Genomic DNA, 19,902 nt, shown 5'->3' with positions numbered 1-19,902 from the left:
TGTTCTCCAACAACTTGGGTCTCTACTATCTCTTCTTAATCTCATTTCTTGGTGTTATTAGCATCCCCCATCTCGCCCCTCCACCCCCCCCCCCCAAGACACGCCTGCTAAAGTGGTGTTCCCTCAACATCCTCAAATGCCATTTCTCTTTCCATTTCCATATTTCCCACGACTTTGCTTGTGCATCCAAAGTTGGTAGCAGGCATGCAGGATTGCACCCTTCTTGTACCATTACATGACAAAAACCGATACATGATGGCATACAGATTCACTTAACATTGAAGTCATCCTAGGGATCATGGTTGAATATTAAAGAAGAATTGTCTGTTGCCTGCTCCAAAGAGAAGAGTTTCCATACTGTTAGTCAAGTGCAATGGTAAAGCAAGTAGTTAGAAAAGACGAACACTCGCAAAGACCCAGGCAAATGCCACAGAAGTTAAGGCAAACAGAAAGATAAATACATGCCAAATCCACAAAAACCACTAGAATCCAATATATGCATCACCTGTCTCTCTCTCAGCTGTCTAAATGTCCCCTTTACCCCAACTTTGTTGCCTCTGCTATGCGAGAGCAAGCTTTCGTCTGTGTCTACTGAGACATCTTCAATGATCCTGTTGTTTTCATATTTATATCTGCAAATGTAGCAAAATCATGAGTTGATTTCAAGTTTTTGGCTGTGAGGCACCCCATCAAAAAGCATGGCACTACTGAAAGTACATGAAACACCCTCCAACAACTAAGGTCACACCATCTCAGGCTACTGCAAATGAGGTATGTATGAATGCTTGCAAAGGAAGAGCACGATCCGAGCAGCAGCATATTTATAATAAAGGTTGGCATGAGGAGCTATCACCACACACATTCCACCACAGTACCCCTTAACACACAATTTGCAATAAGAGAAGACACATTGCCACCAGAAATCCCTACTAATGGTGCCTACTTACCACAGGGTACATGGACAATGCATGATTCCGCCAGTATTCAACCCATACCAATCACAATGATCCCTCTAAAGCATGTCCGACATCTTCTTTAAGTACACCAATATTACCAGCTCAAGAATGACAGAGAAAGAAACACACCGAAGCCGTTCGGCATCTGCTTTTATATCAATCTTCTCCGTCTCTCGAATAATTGAAGCCAGAATTTGAGATGTGTAGCCTGCCATTGCTCGCAAGAGTTGCGGTGGGTTCTTCAGAAGGCTCAGAGCAATCTCTTTGACATTCTCCGGTATCAATTCCCAGTCCACATCCATACCTAGTTTCCTCTCTTCTGCACCTGTTTCTCTCTGGCTTCCACCTCCATCATAAGCAGGAAAGATGTTCTTTATTCTCTCAATTATCTGTGCAGCGAGAGCCTCGCAAGACTTCCGAACCCTCCCTTCTGCTACAGTCTCGATAAGAATGGGACCACCATCAGCAGGCTTGCCACCTTTCAGCGAAGTGGCATACACTGTGTCCAAGTCAGTGTGACTGGCAATGGGATCTGGCGCTGCATCAGTTCCTCCAGCTTTTCCTCTCTGAACGTCCATTGCATGTTCAACGTAACGATGTAGCCTTCTTTGATATTCAGCAAAAATGCGAGCAGCTTGTTCACACCTCCCATCGTAAGCTTCCAGAAGAACTTGCTTATGCCTACAGTAAAGAGTGTCAAGAGTGATAACCTTCATCAGGTTGCACACAGCATCAAGTTTATTATGCACAGCATAGATTGTACCCTAAACCCTGTCATAACAACAGTGCACACAAGCAGGTAGCAGGTAGAGAATTGAATGCAAGAAAGTCCTCCTTAGTGATTACAATTCATCAGTATAGAAATTATTCAATCTAAGAGTAGGTGCATCTGTGTACAAAGAGAAGCCCAACAGTTCAGGCCCTCTAATATGATCAGCACTCAACAGCATTTGCAGGCTTTCATACAAAGATAATATCAGCATTAGTAAGTCACAACTTCATACGTAAATCACCCAAATAACGAGTTGGTGCAGATTTATGTACAAAGATACAATCATCTTAGGCTTCAAAATTTAATGAACTTAAATGTTCAAGTGTAGGTTCTCGATGCATGCACAAAGACATATCCACCCTAGTAATCACAAGTTCATGCATAAATCACCTCCATCCAAGAGAGAATGTATAGAGTTCCACCTTACTATTTGTAAATTCATGCATGGAGTTGTACAAACTGAGACATGTCCATCTTAGTAATCATGACTTCATAAATGGATCACCATCATTCATATACCTAGATGAATCCAGGAACATGCCCAAATTCACCTTTTAGGAACGTGCATGTTATATACTCATGGTAGTCAACCCACAAGACTATATAACTATCAACTACATTATGCATAGTATGGACTAGATACTACGACATCCCCACTAACGTCATCAGTGCCCAATAGTGGGTGTAGAACTTTGTACCAAGATATGCTCTCACACACACACACACATGATCACCATCATTCATGAATGACATTCAGATTTATGCAAGAAGACAAGTCCGCTTCTTCATGCGTAGATCAATGTGCAAAAAAACTCCAGTTCTAACCACAAGTTAAGGGAAGACAGCCACAAGCGAGAGTCTTTTAACCCCATAGCCAAGCCAGTGGACCAAGAGAGATTATGATAATGATGATACCAAGGCCCATGGAGTCCAAACATGGCCTATGGGACCAAAAACAGAAAGATAAAATGTCACAACATGTGAAATTTAGATAGAATGAGTGAGTTTGTGGTGTCTACCAGCAAGCTGATCTCATGTGTCCAGAACCTCAACAATGAAGGTGACCAGCACTGAGAGTTAATCGTAATGATCCCTTACCTCTCAATGGTAAAAGGTAGGGGATGAATTGGACTTAGGAAGAAATGTGGATGAAACTATGGGATTGTCAAATCCTTAGTCGTGGGTGTGAGTTGCACAATGCGGAAGCAAAACACAGGAGAGAGAGAGAGAGAGAGAGAGAGAGAGAGAGAGAGATGTCAGACAATAATCAACTTCATTATAGCAAGAGATTTACACAAGGCTTATAGTCGCCAAGAGATGGGTGGAGACAATCATGCGCTGAGAATGAATGGATAATATAAGAGGGGAGAGGAGCCTTTATATAGGGAAGCCTTTAATAAAGTGTCAATCCTTATATAAGACCCTGTTCCCACATAACACATGAGATGCACATATTTTAACACCCCCTCTGCGTGAGCAAACGTATGAAGAAGAAAAGCTGATGTAGACACGACCATGGACACCCCAGTACTACAGATACTGAATACACCGCAGAAGATGTACCTACCAACTTGTCTCCTCAAAACACAAAGCCACCCTGGACACCAAAGAATTCTTCTTGGCTCCGAATTCCCACAACGGTGTGCAATGAACTCCAAGTATAGAAATGATGAGCTGATGGACATACCACGCCCATAATCTCCCAACAGTGGATTGTAAACACATCACATCCCAAAACCTCAGACAATGAACTTGGAACACATCCAGTCCATAATCTCTCCAACACCAAGCAATGAATTTGAAACGACATTCAATCCATAGATACCAAAGCTGACCTTGTCCTGCCAGATTCTTATTTTTATCATTTTCGCGACGGACATTGACGCACAAAAAACTGAAAGGAGATGTGCAGAAAATAGAGAGAGAGAGAGAGAGAGAGAGAGAGGGAGAGGTGGAGAGGACACAGTATTGGGTCCCAATTACCCTCTGTAGGGCCCCCACCACGCATGGTGTATTTGCTTTATTAGAATGATGAGAAAATCTAAAAGAAAATACAGCAGTCTTAGACCTTTTCTTGGCTGGGAATACCCTGCCCTTGACCTAGCTTAGCACCCTCTTGGCTTTGTCTAGCCTCTTATGCTTGAGCTCTTGGTGGAGAATGAGATGAATGAATGGGATTATGGGCAATTCTATTTATACTACCCCATCAGGAGCAGTCGGCCAATGCTACTACAGTCGGCCAGCCCAGAAATGTCCCACGACTGGAAATTCAGCATTTAATGCTGAATTAAATCTCATTAAATGCTGCATTTTTTTCCTAAAAGGCTGGGCATGATGCGCCTGCTTCCAGAGGGCTGGGCACAGCTTTTGCCCACAATCCAAGGGCTGGGCAGCCTGTATGGGCTGCCCCATACTTGCCCTACAGCCATGTAAAGGCTGTAATCTCCTGGAATATGCCTTATTCTTGCCCTAGGGCTGTCCTAGGGCCCCTCCATGGCTGGTGAGGCCTTCCTGGCCCTCATGGGGGTGGTTCCACACCATTCCCATGCCCACACTAAGATCTGGGGTAGCCCTATGGGCTGGCCCCTTGTCCTACCACTATCTACTCAGTGATCTCGCATCCGGTACCATACCAGATACACAGAACCACTGACATCATTCTTGAGGAAGACTCACAGCGCGGACTGGCACTGTTTCATGTGCAGGAGAGTGCACACCTGACCTTGGACTCATGTGTAGGACAATGCACACCTGACCTCGGACGACTGAGATGGATCCCTGGCTGACTCGTCCCAGAGTGGGCTCACATGGGACCAGTTCACCATCCCAGGTCCTACACCTTCTGAACAGTAATGTCTACGTGGCATCCAAGTGCGGGATGCATGTGACATCCCCTTTTGCTTAACTTGACGGAAGCTGCATAGCCTCCAAATAATCCGTTAATAATACCGGATAGTCTTCGAAAAACTCTTTGTCAAGCCATACCGCTTCATGGGTTCCTCGGTCCATAAAATTTCGTGAGAAACTGTCGTAGTCTTCGGCCTGAGCCATGCTTGAAACGGTGCAGAAGGATCTGTTCTGGAACCATAACTTCTGCTTCATCCACAATGTCTAGTTCCGCTTCGTCTTTGACCTCTCAAGGGGTTGGACCTGCACATAGCTTTAACCAACTGACATGAAATACATCGTGCATAGTCCAACTCGGAGGTAGCTTTAACTGCATAGACACCTCATTAATCTTTTTCCTGATGGGAAAAGGTCCAAGGCTCCTGAAAGACAACTTTGGGCATCACTTGCCCACCTGCTTCAATCTTTGCTTCATTATCCGAAGATAAACCCAATCCCCTTCCGAAAACTTCATATACCTTTGGTCTTTATTGGCCTGTCGAGTGTAGGCCTCTTGCGCTTTAGCCAATCTATCTTTTACTGACTCTAAGATCTCCTGGTAAGACTCCGTCACTCTGTTCGCCTCCAGTACTGAAGACGATCTTCCAAACGCTGCCTCATATGAAGTCCTGCCAATAGCTGAAGAAAAAGAGTCATTCAAAACAGCTTGAACCAAAGGCAAATACGATTCCCACTTACCTTGCTGATCGTGGACATAACACTTTAGCACATCAAAGGCCAACTGGTTGTATATCTCTATCTGGCCATCCGTTTGTGGGTAGAATGCACTGGAAAAATTCAGCTTAGTACCAAAATTATCAAACAATGCCCTCCAAAAATGAGGGGTAAACTTGGCATCTCGGTCTGACACTATGGTCCTAGGAATCCCACCCATCAGGTACCGATGCCGAATGAACAACTGGGCAACATCCTCGGCGGTCACATTGGCCCTGTAAGGAATAAGCATAACAAATTTGCTAAACCTATTAACAATGGTTAAGCACTGCGTATTACGCTTACTCGGACTGGGAGGCAGATTTGTGACAAAGTCCATCGAAATGTCCTGGAAAGGACCCTCAAGATTATAGGTCAGATTGGCACAGTTGTGTATGAACTAAAACTACCTCCACATGTCAGAGTTCATCCAGATGCCAAGTGCACAGTGGAGTGATTGACAACACCGCTGGAGTCGGATATTCCAGCAGCTTGGTGGTATGATTGAGTACCTTCCAAGAAAGGCCAATCCAGTGGCTGACACTTTGAGCAAGAAGGGACAAGTGTCTACGATTCAGACCACTAGACTTGTCCCAACCCTGGTTAGATCTAACCCTTGTCCCACTAGAGCATGTTCCCATGATCCCATGCTCACATGCCTAGGGCGGGTTACCTTCCTAGTATATGCACACAATATGACATGTGCATAACATACGTCTCCTCTCAAAACATTGTACTCTTGCAATGAAAAGAAGGAAACCTGCGTTGAGCGTTCTCAACTGACTCCCAAGTCGAATCCTCGATTTTCTTATCTTTTCACTTAATTTTAACCTCAGGGATTAAGCGATTACGAAGTTCCTTTTCAGGTTCATGTGGAACATAGGATAAATCATCAACCTCAACGAGTTTGTGAGAAGTAACTGTGTTATTCTCACCTCCCAGCTTCTCTTTTAGTCTGTTGGCATCGAGCGTAATGCTTGATGGTCAGTGCGAACCTCAAAGTCACGACCATACAGAAAATGTTTCCAATGTTTCAACGCCTGTATAACTGCTAGGAGTTCACGATCATGGACTGAGTAGTTCTTCTCGGCGGGCAGTAACTTACGAGACATGTAAGCTACACGATGACCATTCTGTTGCAATACACCTCCAATTGCGATGTTACTCGCATCAGTGATCACTTGAAATGGTTCGTCCCACGAGGCAAGTGCTAAACAAGGCGCTTCTGACAAAGCCACCTTGAGGTTCTGGAATGCCTCCAACGCTCGTGGAGTCATTCGAATCTTTTGCCATCTTGTCTTCACTCCCTTTAGCAAATCAATGAGATCTGCCAAGAGGTCAGAAAACTTGTCGATGTGAGTGGAGTATGCCTGGCATATACCCACAAAAGATCTAATGTCATAGGCTGTCTGAGGTACTTCCCAGTTGACAATCTCGGCCACTTTAGCCGGATCAAGTCGAATGCCTTCAGCACTAATTATATATCCCAAGTAATGCACCTAGAATAGATAAAATTCCGACTTCTTTTCATTGACGAGGAGCTCGCTGCTTTCCAGCAACTTAAGGACTTTCTCCACATCAATGTCGTGCTGCTCAACCGTAGCTGAAAATATGAGTATGTCGTCCAGAAACATGAACACACTTTCCAATCAAATCCCGGAAAACACGCATCATCAACCGTAGCTGGGACGTTTGTCAAGCCAAATGGCATGACCACAAATTCATAGTGGGCTCGTTCCATACGGAAGGTTTTCTTGGGGATGTCCCCTTCCACAATCCGTACCTAGTGGTACCCACTCTTTAAATCCAGTTTTGAGAACACCTTTGCTCCATTCAACCTCTCGAGGATATAGTCAATTCGAGGCATCGGGAATCTACTCTTGCTAGTCAGCTTGTTGAGTGCACGATAATCGACACACAAACGGGAAGACCCATCTTTCTTCTTGACAAACAAGATCGACGCTGCAAATGGCGACACGCTAGGGCGGATTAAGCCAGATTGCAACAATTCTTGGAGTTGGCGGTCCAACTCCGATTCCATTGCCTTAGAAAGGCGATACGGAAACTTGCTCGGGGGTTCCGAGCCTGGGAGGAGGTCAATCTTGTGGTCCTCTGGTCTGGACGAGGGGAGCTGGGGAGGGAGGCTGTCCTGAATAAAAATCTTTTGAAACTTTTCATGGAAAACCGAGTACTTCTCGAAAGCACTAGCCACCGTCTGGGCTGTCTGGATGTAAATCATCGCACATTGTGCACCTTTCCTGATTGCTCGCTTAGCCTGCAAAGTGGCTTATGAGCGGAAAGTTCGGAATTCCTGGCTCACACTTAATGGTCACCGGGGCGTTTGACACATTCCGATTGATATGGAACGTGTGCTTGTCCCACTTGACATCAGGAAGAAACTTGTGAAACCACTGAATACCCAAAATTATGTCTGCTCCTACAAGAGGGGCAACCATAAAGTCACGCACAAACTCTATGCCCTGAATCACTAACTTAGCACCTAGAGCTTCATACTTGACGCTCATTGTCATACCTGTGCTAAAACCCTCAACCTGTTTGTCCACCGAAGTCAGCTCAAAACGGGCATGCCTAGCGGCTTGTTCCGTGACCACATCCTCCGTGCTGCCGCCGCTGTCAAACAAGACAACGACTCTTTGGCCACCTATGTAGCCAAAGGACTTGAGCAATTCGTTGCGCTCACACTCCTGGTCATGGACGCCCTTCTACTTATCTTCGAGCTCCCGGCTAATAATTGCTCCAACTGAAGCACCGGGGTTTGAAGAACTAGGGGTAGCCGCTGGGGTCTGTGTGGGAGCTGAGCTTACCACGGAAGCTGTGGAGGCGGCGGCGGCGGGCTTTGGAGGCTTCTTTGGACAATCCCGAGAAGTGTGTCCTTCTGTATGACAAAAGAAACATCTACCCTCCTCCTTGTACTGAGAAAGCTCCTCAGCACTTAACTTGCTACCAATCTTGCCTGCCTCCGCTTTCTGGTCTGACGCATTGTTCGAGTTCTTGGAGCCAAAGGCTCCCGGGCTCTGTCCTGGGAAAGACCCCGTTTGGTTCTGGCTTTTGCCCCCCGAGGCGTTAGCCCTGGGAGAAGCTGGCTAGGAAGTCTTGGGCTTGCCACCATTATGTTTCATTTCTGCACTCTTCGCAAGCGAGAGTGCGTCTTCAAAGGTGGCTGGCCTTAACATGCGCACCTCCCATTGGATTTGCGTGTCCAAGCCATACAAAAACTGCCCTTTCTTGTCCGTATCAGATAACCCTAATTGTAGACATAAAGTCAAAATTTTATTGGCAAACTGAAGGACTGGTTGCGCGTTCTGACGCGCTCCCCTGAACTCGTCTTCGAGTCGCTCAAGGTAGTGGGGCAGTAGAAACCGCTGCTTAAGGTCGCGCACAAACTCGTCCCACACATAAGCTGCCATACCTGCTCTGGTGTGGGCATGAGCCCACTGAGTCCACCAAGGAATGGCCTCACCTTCCAAGTACCAACTAGCTAAGATCACTCTGTCAATATCTGTTTTTCTAACTGCGCCAAAGTAAGCTTCGAATTGATGTAACCATGAATAGAGAGTTGTGGGATCGAGTTTACCATTATACTTACTAAAGTTCATTTTCTCAGGAAAATGATTCGAGGGCGCCGCCGGTGTCAATCTGGCGTCCAAAGCTCTGAGGTAACATGACCAGACCTTCATGTTAAGCTTGCAATGAGCGAAGTTCGTCCCATCCAGTTTGTCGTCTTTATTCGTACAAGGGACCCATATCCACAACAAAAAGTCCACCTTCTACAAGCAAGGCTTTGAACTCACTAAATCTCAACACTCTAGGACCAATCTCCAACACTCTTTAACAACACGAACCACGAGAACCTTTCAACCCCCCTCAAAAAACTGAGGTAGAAAAGGGACTGGACAGCAGAAAATAGAGCCACCAGGAAGCACCTACCGCAAAAGGGAGGGTAGCCAGGGAAGAAGTAGGACCGCCAAAACCGCTTGTCAAGCCTTGCTGCCCACACACCACCAGCCGCTGCTCAAAATGCTCGTAGAAAAGAAAAAAAAAAGTAGCCTACTAGAATAGCACCTTGGCGCCTTGCAAAAGATTTGTAAGGACAGGAGCACAACTAGAACAAATCGCTGATGAGGGAAGGCACATGAAAAAGGAAACGCAGCCACCTTAGGATGCAGCTACCAAAACACAGAAGGGGGCAGCCACCAAAACACAGTGAAACCGATCCCGTCAAATGGGAATAGACTCCGTTGGACACCCACACGCGTAGTAGCACAACTTAAATATCACAATTTGATATTTAATAACAACTGAAAATTGAAATGAAATGAAATGTTGATCAATGGACACCAGCACTAGGGCCGGAACGGGCCGACCCCCCCTCAATATATGATATATTATTGGGAGTATTTAAAAGATACAATGCTCCATGGGTTCAATGAACCAACGGTTCCTAAAGATAAGCCACCCTCTGGTTCGTCAGAACCGTTAGAACCTTCAACTTGATGTCCATGTACAACTGAGATGAATACAGTTACCAAACAAGAGGCTCGAAGTAGACGTTCCAAGGAGAGCAGTCCACTTGAGTAGTCTAGTCTCTACCGTCCTGTGCCTTCACTAGAATCCGCGGAGAGCGCCCCACTGGTGTTCCACGACCACGCACAAACAGGCGCTCCCGTCCTAACGCCTGGCTCTCCCGATCTCGGCACCCATAGACCGTGGTTCTCCAGAAGCTTGGACTACCCGACACCGAACGGGTGTTAGCAGCAAAGAGTGACCTTTATTACATTTACATCAAAGTCCTTTACTTAAATCTCAATCCACTTACCTGTAGCCCGCTAGTGGAAGACAAATACCCGATGCATCTAGGTGCGGCTACTAGAGATGGACACCAGGGCGCAGCAGCCTACTCGCAAGAAGGAAAAGGGCATAACCACCGGTGCAGCTACTTGTGGAGGAGAGCGTAGCCGCCTATAGAGGGTGCGCAGCCACTTGTAGTCGCCCGTGGAGAGGAAGCACAGCCGCCTGTAGAGAGCGCAACCACCTGTAGAAGGTGCGTAGCCGCCTGTAGTCGCCCGTGGAGAGGAGGCACAGCCGCCTCCACAAGACAGGCGCAGCCGCCTGTGGCCGCGTGTGGAAGAGAGCGCAGCCGCCTGCAAGGGGAGGAGCACAGCCGCCTATGGAGGATGAAGGATGGTCGCCTGCACAGTGCTCCTAAGCTGGTGAGATGGTCGCTCCTTTGTAGGTGTTGGAGAGAGAGCACACAACCACAGTTGACCGGCCCCTCTAGTTTGCATGGAGGCGGCCAGTTCCAAGGTGGGGTGTGGGTAGGTGGCCATGCACCCACCCCCACACATAAAGAGTTCTTTTTACCCTTCATGATTAAACGTGGGTGCCCACCCTACCAAGGACATCATTAAATATTTGGCAGGGTGCCCACTCTTTAATGAATGTGAACTTGCCACCTTATAAAGAACAAAGGTTAAAAAGAATGCTATAAAGTAAACAAGTGCAATACACTTACCACCTGTTCACACGCAACAAAACTCGTCAGAAGACAAAGCAAACTAAACGACTCACTGGCACGCATCCCCGCTCAGTAAGTGGCACGTCAAACAGGCAAACACAAGAATACAAGTCATGCGAAAACAGTTCCAAACATGCAAAACATGAATGCATGTGCAAATAGTATCATGGACATATCTCCCGTTCATGGAACAAGTACAAAACATCTGTCGAGCACAATGATGGCACGACAGAAAACATAAATCCCGGTCTTCCTATGGAGTGACAGTCCCATAGGTAAGACAGAGATCCAGGCACGAGCCTCCCTATGGAGTGACAGTCCTATAGGCAAGACATGGCACAAATACTGGCTCTTCCATGGCGTGACAATCCCATGGATACAACACAGTCCAGGTCATACACGGGTGGCACCAGTCTGGCTCCCGTCCATACGACACCGTCCTGCTAACACACAGGTGGCACCAGTCTGACTCCCATCCATGTTATGCAAAAATATTGGCCCCTTCACATGAGACACTGGCCTGGCCTCAAGTGAACAAGACACAAATCTGGAGATGGACCAAATGGTCGGCCAATTGGTGACACGCAGGAGGGAGGAAGGGCTCGCCTTGTGAAGCCGCTTATCGGGCTGCTCCGGATGCAAGAACTCTCCTCCAACTGCTGTCCAGGGTGTTAAGAGCAGCCCACGGTTCACCAACAGCAGCAGCAAATTGCTCGGGGAAGCAAAAAACACAACCCCCTCATGGTTGCACCTTGACTCCATGCGGAGACCACAAGGGGGGGCAGGAGCACCAGAGAAGCAAAATGCTGATGAAGAAGAATTGCAGATGTAAGGAACGCAGGTACAGCAGAAAAAAAACACAGCCAATCGATGATCTCCAAAAGAAAACGCTGCTAGAAGAGGGAAGAATTTTGCAAAAGAGGGCAGCCAAGACCTTCAGCGACTGATACTATATCAGAGTTGCACAATGCGGGAGCAAAACACAGGAGACAGGGAGAGATGGCAAAGAGAGAAAGATGTCAGACAACAATCAACTTCATTATAGCAAGAGGTTTACACAAGGTTTATACTCGCCAAGAGATGGCTGGAGACAATCATGCACTGAGAATGAATGGATACAGTAAGAGGGGAGAGAAGCCTTTATATAGGGAAGCCTTTAATAAAGTGCCAACACATGGACATTAATGGCATTTAAAACCACGCAATGTCCATATCAGAAAACAAGTTCACACGTGCAAGTCATTCCCAAGCAAACATGCTTGATGCAAATGCATTGTTGACTAGACAATCTCCCATCTTCCAAGCTTGTACTTCAAGAAAGGGGTCAAGCTCTAGACGATTCAAGTTGTTAAGTGTTGAAGCCATGACTCTCTCGAGAAGAGTTCCAAGACAAGGGGTTGGCACAATATGTCAGAATACGCAGCGGAGATGATGACCAGATCTGGGAACACGAGCAAAAAACGCATGCAAAAAAACAGCACAAGAGAGAGAGAGATGTAGGCGTGTAACTCTGCTCTGATATACACAAGAAGATCCCGAATATGATACACTGAGTGGTATGGGGGTGGGGGCCTATTTATATGCCCCCACATGTGCAGTCGGCCTGCTGAAAAAGGCTCCACGACTGCATATGCAGTCGGCCAGCAGCATGCAGCCAGTCGGCCAGCTCTGAGGGTCCACGACTGCATCAGGTACAGTCGGCCAGCTCCAATACACACATCTAATGTAGTTGGCCAGCAAATGGATCCTCCTGCCAACTCAGGGCTGCCTCCCAAGCCACAGAAAAATGGGAAAAATAGGGAAAAAATGCGAAGAGTGGGGAAAAATGATAAAACACCTCATAAGGGCGGGCACACCCACAACAAAGGCCCTGGTGTATAAAACTGGACAGGAGATGACTTCTAACACCCCCTCTCAGCTCCTGGCTGTGAAACCAACCACATGGAGCTCAGGTGCCGCCTGAGCAAATCCTGAGAGAGCGACTTCGTGAAGAGGTCCACCGTACTTTCCTCCGTCGAACAGAACTCTAGCAAGTTGTCATCAGCAACGATCTGTTCACGAACAAAGTGCCTCTGGATGACCATGGGTTCCTCCAGTGGAAGCCCAAACCTGCAATGTAACCTCTGCATCCGCACCACCTCACAAGCAGCATCACAAACAGCCCGGTACTCTGCCTCTGTTCTCGACAAGGCAAAAGATGACTATCTCCTCCTGCTCCGTAAAACCACTCCTGGGCTTGAAGTAGAGCTCCTCGTGTCCGGATCTCCTCCCCAAACTGAGTCACTCCAACCGTGGAGTTGGACTCCATCCAACAATCCCCCTCTTGCGTACAAGAGTCCATGATCCTTCGCATGCCGCACAAACCACAGGAAACGCAATCTTGCCTCCCAAAGAGACATCTGCAACCATGAGCTCAACTGCCTCATCAAGAAGCTCCCGTCCAATCTGGTGTCCATCAACCAGATCAATGACCATACAGCTTCTGAGTCACAAAGACATCACACTGCTCACAAGGATCAACACCTGTTACGGTGCACAAACAAGTCCTGGAAACCTGATGAAACCTGTCAACCACCCCCTTTGAATCCGGAACCACAAAGCCTGGAGAAACCACCTCCTTCTGCAAGTAAGCACCTGCCCACCTGACTAGCTTTCCAAAAGGTCCCCGTGGAAAGAACATCCTCAACTACCGGAGATTCTTTGTCCTGAACATGACAAGACATCAGAGCATAAGTGACCTGTTCAGCTTCCTCTGACTGACAAACACAAGAACCACCAACATCAGTACTGGAAGGTTCCTGCCAACTGCTGCCATCTACTAGCAAGCTATCCACCATCTGGTCCCGAAAAGCCCGCACCTGCAGCGTATCCACACTTAAGTGGCCATTACCAGACTGCCACTCATCACAAACCTGAGGACCTGGGGGAGAGAGTACTGAAAGCCTGTAAACTTCATTCTCCACTCCGCCTTCCCAAACCACTTGGCCTGTTGCTTTGTCCCAGACAGCAACAAAATGCTCATCAAACTCCACCCGTACGCCAGTCTTGCAAACCCGATGCACTGACAACAGATGAAAACCAAGTGCCGGAACATACAACACCTGGGAGGAATGCTTCCCCCCTTTGCCATCGGGAACTATCTCCATCATGCCCTCACTGTGAACAGGGATAGTGGACGTATCCCCATTAAGAATATGACCAGAAAGCCTACAGAGATCCTGTAAACCGGAACGGGAAGGAGTCATGTGCCTGGAAGCACCACTATCGAAAATCCACTCCCGAGTATCCGTTGCGGAGAATCCTCTAATCTCCTCCCTGCCTGAAGAAAATGAAACATCGGTGTCCACCACCTCCAGGTGCAAAAAAGCCCGAGTCTTCATGATTGCTGCTGAGGAATCTTCACCCTTCTCGGTCTTCCGCTTGGGGCACTGCCTCCAATAGTGGCCTTTCTCGCCACAATCATTACAGGTCCTCTCTGCCTTCAATTTCTCGCGGTCAGCGTCAGACTTCTTCTCAGAAGACTTCTTCGATGAAGCCTTCCCTTTGCCCGAGTTACGGCCTTTCGACCGTTGGCCAATTAAGGCCTCCAAACCTCCACCCTGAGGAGGGTTCGTGAATCGTTCCTCCTGGTCCAGGACCATGGGCACAAGCTCCTCCCACGTGATGGTGCTGAGCCTGCCACCCACTGGTAATCAAAGAGGAGTAAAATGCTGAGTACGAAGAGGGCAAGTGCGACAGCAACGTTATGGCCATGTCCTCTGACGATATCTCCTTTCCAGCCTGAAGAACTTCTTGTTGAAGAGCCTGCAACTTGTTAATATGCTCCCGCATCGTCAACGACTTTGCAGGACTCATAACCCGCATCTGTACTTCCAAGGAAATCCTCTTCATGGGCGATACCCTGTTGTAAAGTGAGGCCAAATGCTGCCATATACCTCTGGCCAGCGTCATGTGCTTTACATGATTGATTACCTGCGGTGTGCAGTTGAGGAAAATAAACGAACGGACCCTGGCGTTGACACAATCCCTTTCGGGTTGACGGTAACTCCCCTTCCTCTACTTCCGGCCGTGAAACACCACCAACGACGAAATCAACGAGGTCGTAAGACTCCAGGACAGATTCCATCATAACCTTCCATATGCCGTAGTTGCTCCCGTCCAACTGACGGTCCACCGGAAACGTGGGGAGTGTCCGGATCTTCACATGTCTCTCGGCCATCTCAAACAGATCTGCCATTGCGGGGATGTACTCTGAATAGGGTGGGTGAGTGGGAACAAAGAAGAACTAAAACCTGCAAGTGGCTGTCCAGCAATCAACCCGCCTTCCTCTTGCACCTTCTCTTCCCAATCAGCCCAAAACAGTCCCCCTCTTGCTCACACAAATCCCAAGACCTATCTAGAGCCTAGGGCTCTGATACCATGTCAGAATACGCAGCAGAGATGATGACAAGATCTGGGAACACGAGCAAAAAACGCATGCAGAAAAACAGCAAGAGAGAGAGAGAGATGTAGGCGTGTAACTCTGCTCTGATATACACAAGAAGATCCCGAATATGATCCACTAAGTGGTATGGGGGTTATTTATATGCCCCCACATGTGTAGTCGGCCTGCTAAAAAAGGCTCCACGACTGCATATGCAGTCGGCCAGCTCTGAGGGTCCACGACTGCATCAGGTACAGTCGGCCAGCTCCAATACACACATCTGATGTAGTCGGCCAGCAAATGGATCCTCCTGCCAACTCAGGGCTGCCTCCCAAGCCACAGAAAAATGGAAAAAATGCGGAGTGGGGAAAAATGATAAAACACCTCATAAGGGCGGGCACACCCACAACAAAGGCCCTGGTGTATAAAACTGGACAGGAGATGACTTCTAACACAATAATGTGTCAAGTATGACTATATCAAGCACATTGCAAAAGATCACCACACAACGTGACGGAGCAAACCAAGGAGGAGGCTACTTTAGAACCAGAGAATGATTGTAGGGGATATGGACCTGCATTGTCTCGATTATATACCTAGATGAATCCAAGAACATGCCCAAATTCACCTTTTAGGAACATGCATGTTATATACTCATGGTAGTCAACCCACAAGACTATATAACTATCAACTCCATTATGCACAGTATGGACTAGATACTATGACAACCCACTAACGTCATCAGTGCCCAATAGTGGGTGAACTCTGTATCAAGATATGCTCTGGAGCAATCCAAGGAGGAGGCTACTTTAGAACCAAAGAATGATTGTAGGGGATATGGACCTACATGTGTCTCGATTATCTTCATTTCTTGGGTTAGTCGCAAACCAAGATTTCAAAATAGCATCAAGCCCATACATATCCATAGTATACTTGTTGCCGGATCCCAAAAGTTGAATAAGTGATCCGGCAACATTTCCAACAATGTATGCGTAGAAGAGTCTTCAAGGCCGTTCAAGGTGTTCAGTGGATATCGTTTTTGTAAGGAGTTGCCGCACCACAAGAGGATATGTTATAGCTAATGTGTCTTCACCAATGGAAGTTGCAGATCTCATATGTCCATAGTTGCAACTTCAACTTATTTATATCACAAATTTTGTTTCCTTGAGTATGTTGCCAGGATTGTGTCCAGAATGAGGGCTAAAAGTCTAAGCCCAACCTCGAAATGGTGGATTTTGGTCTCAACATGTATAGCCAAGGAAGTGCAGATTCCAATTAATGGCTTTGAAAAGCAACATCTACCTTTTTTTCCCTTCCATATGCAAAATTGCTTTGGATTTTGCAAAGAGGGTTTTGGTGAACCATATCAACCATAGTTGTCAAAACATCCCAACATAATGGAAACAGAAACCTCAAAGCATTTTGAAAGCAGCCAAAAAATGATATCGGAAACGGATCCCAACGCCATGCCATCATGCCATGTTGTAGGGTTAGTTGTATTCCATAGACAAGCTTACATGCACAAGTAGGATTTTGAGTATTACAACACGAGAAAAGGTTATTTGAAGGTGCATCACAATGGCAATAACATAACTGCACTTGGGATAGCGCTTACAATCTTTCCATTGACAACTAGGTAGGACATTATTTTCATAAGTGCAAGCTTAATGATGTAGCATTTTCCAACTTGCCAACCAACAGTTCCAATGTTGCTGTCGGGATTGGAAAATATGGCTGGCAAGTGCAGATGCAAACATCTCAATGAGGTTAGCAACAGCTTCTCTTGGGTAAAAACGTGAGAACACGGTTAGGACCTTGCCAACACCACGTTTTGACAACTACAATCTCAACTGATGTTCTAACGGATGTGTATGCTTTGGTGACTTTTGAAAGAGTCTATCAAGAGAGTTCTCAGCCCATGCTTATACATAAAGATTCTCATTAACGACCAATACTTCATCAGCATGTGCGTAACTAGTGGCAGGTACTTCATCAGGAGGTGCTTGATTGGAGATCTCATCCAAAGATACACTGCAGTCTCGTGTTCACTACTGCCAAGACCAGGGCGCAATGTTAGCTTCAAAATAAGACTCAAAGCTTCATCACGTTTCTTAGGGCATCGAATGCCTTGGGTCATAGGAAGCCTGAGTTTGTCCATTCTTTTTTATACAGAAGCTATACAGCTAAGAACAGTTGCAGTCTTATTGAGGGAGAATGAGACACACCTCACTACAAGCAGCCCAAGACAGCTACAAGGGTGGGCGGCCTCCATGAGAAATGGTCTGCCTAAGGCAGACAGCAGCAGCATGGACGCACGGACTGAATGGGCGCCAGATCTGAGCTCGCCAGCCAATAGAGGACCACATGTGAACAAAGAAAGCCATTTCAAAGGCAAAAATGGCTGGTCGTGCAGGCTGATTCACTCTCCAGCCAACCAGCACATAGGGGCCCCTGCAAAAGGGAGCCCCTGTGCCCCGAGCCCCCTCTTCCCTCATTGTTGCCTTTGAAGGTTCCGGCATATAGACTTTCCCTCTCTTTTGGGCATGAGCATCCCTGTGCAGTAGAAATCCGCAAGTCTCCCCTCTTTCCCCAGCAGCCACAGCCAGCATTTGCTTTTGGACAGCAGATCTCTGCAACTTGGAATCAGCGGAAAAACCAGTTGTTAGTTTTTCTCCACTACAATGTAGAGGGATTGCTCAAGTTAGAATAAATGAGCAGTAGTAATTGTAAGCTGTTGGTGTGTGCATGTGTTTATGTGAGAACTTACACTGCATTAATCATCCCTCCTATTAGCACCTGCAATTGCCTTACCTAGCCATTTCTGCACTCTGATGTGCCTCCAAGGCATCACATCCTCTGTATGTAAGTAACAAGCTGAAGTGAGGTATCTAGGTGGTCTGCAATGTCTGCTAAAATGATACGATGTGGGATGAAGGGTTTGCAATGTACTAGACATGATAGCATCATAACCTGCTACCTTTTTATCGTGCTTCAGTCAAGAGATGTGAAATCCACATAGCTCCAAGGGAGAAGGGGGGGGGGAGAGAGAGAGAGATTAGATTAGATGAGTCTCTCTAGCACCATAGCCAAGCCAGCAGACCAGCTATGATGGATATGACGGCACCAAAGTGCAGGGAATGGGATGTGAACCTTGGATCTCTTGATTGGCAGCCCAACTCTTAAACAGCAGCACCAAAATGCATCGTAAATTAAGCAACCTCTACAAAGAAGGGAGAGTGCGTACAACACATACCTGGAATCCGATTTGTCGTCCAAAACTCGCTGCCGCTCGCCTTCTTCCCTTAATAGCTCTAGCATCCTCCCCTTAAGATCTTTTCTGAGTCTGTCCAGCACATGCCTCAACCTTTCAACTTCAAATTCAGCTGCCTCTCTCTCTCTCAAAGCCTTCTCTTTGGACTCTGTGGCCTCAGAAACCTTCTCCTTCTCACTCTCACTTCCATCTTTTGCCTTCACTGGTTCACCTGCTGCAGGCCTACTGCTCCTACCTTTCACATCTGGCCTCCTCCTGCCTACCTTCCCCAAATCCTTCTCTTTGCCTGTGTTTCCTTTCCCTTTCGTAGCCCGAAACTCTGAAGAAGACGCCGCTTTGGGCTGTGGACTGCTGCTAGGGCTTCCATGGACAAGTATGTTTCTCTTCACAATCTCTACTGTCTTCTCGGATTTAACCCGTTCAAGAAGAAACTTCCAAACAGGCAGCATGTTTCCTCTGCAGATCCTCCTCAGACTCTCCACAGACGGCAGAAGCTTCTCCGAGTTCTGGTATGGACTCTGCGGCCGGTATCCCATTTCCTGTCGGAGCCATTCTAGAATGGCATCTGCCTGGGGGCCTGCGCTGGAGCTCTGCATTCATGCAGAAATGCAGATAGATTTGTGCTGAGGGTAGGCGAAAGGAACCCGTCGAAGCAAGAAAAGGCCCTTAAGGCTATGGTGTAAGATTTGATGAGCAGTTTACTATCACTGCTTAGGAAAATGGTAGCCGCCAGCGACAAGAGGAAAGGCGAGATCCGCAATAGCCATAGCCATCGCCATCGCCATCGCCGTCAAGGCAACGATCCATCTACTGGCCCGCCGGCGTGTTGGTAGAGAGTCTGCCAAAAGCTTGTACGTGGACACACGCTCGAGGGGGCCATTGTCCGGCCTCGCCCGCCCACGCCACTATAGGCTCGCCCGCCCGCCTTTTCCCGCCAAATGATCCGGAGTTTAATGGTATTTTTTATTATCCTTTTTTAGTGGTTTTTTTTTATTATTTACATCAAGCACCCCTAGGCATGCGCTTGAGACTCTGATTCATTACCAACTTCAAGACTAAGTAGCACCGGATCTTAAAGAGCCTTGTCACATGAGATCTATCTGATCAAAAATAATCGAGCATTCAATTGCCACGTTTCACCTTCAAATGCCGTAGTAAATTAAGAATGGTAAAGTATCAAAGGAAGGTAAACCAGGATTGTCGACTGCAACTTAAAAAAATTTCAACGTTAAAGTAAACTAGAATAATTACTAAAATAAGGATGGTAAACCAGGGGAGATGCATGTTTCCAAAAATCAAATATTCAATAAAAAACAAGGCTAGCAGCACTGAGATGGTTAGTAT

General features: G+C 47.0%; 1 protein-coding gene across 2 annotated transcripts in view; it reads right to left on the bottom strand.

Moving 5' to 3' along the window:
• AUG5 (HAUS augmin-like complex subunit) overlaps positions 1-19,467 on the bottom strand; it is a 29,159-nt gene extending 9,692 nt beyond the window's left edge. For both annotated transcript variants that reach the window (XM_086825063.1, XM_086825064.1), the window contains exons 1-3: positions 18,541-19,467; positions 1,086-1,637; positions 506-632 (exon numbers count right to left, since the gene is read on the bottom strand). In XM_086825063.1, the coding sequence (XP_086681189.1) occupies positions 506-632; positions 1,086-1,637; positions 18,541-19,154 (1,293 nt within the window). In that variant the 5' untranslated portion in view covers positions 19,155-19,467. The remainder of the gene's footprint in view (positions 1-505; positions 633-1,085; positions 1,638-18,540) is intronic.
• Positions 19,468-19,902: the final 435 nt, after the last annotated feature.

This window comes from Cibotium barometz, chromosome 31, assembly GCF_041138505.1.
Source record: "Cibotium barometz isolate CiBa-2024 chromosome 31, ASM4113850v1, whole genome shotgun sequence".
NCBI classification, from domain to species: Eukaryota; Viridiplantae; Streptophyta; class Polypodiopsida; order Cyatheales; family Cibotiaceae; genus Cibotium; species Cibotium barometz.
Note: the sequence above shows the minus strand (reverse complement) of the source record. Positions and strands in the feature narration are given on the sequence as shown.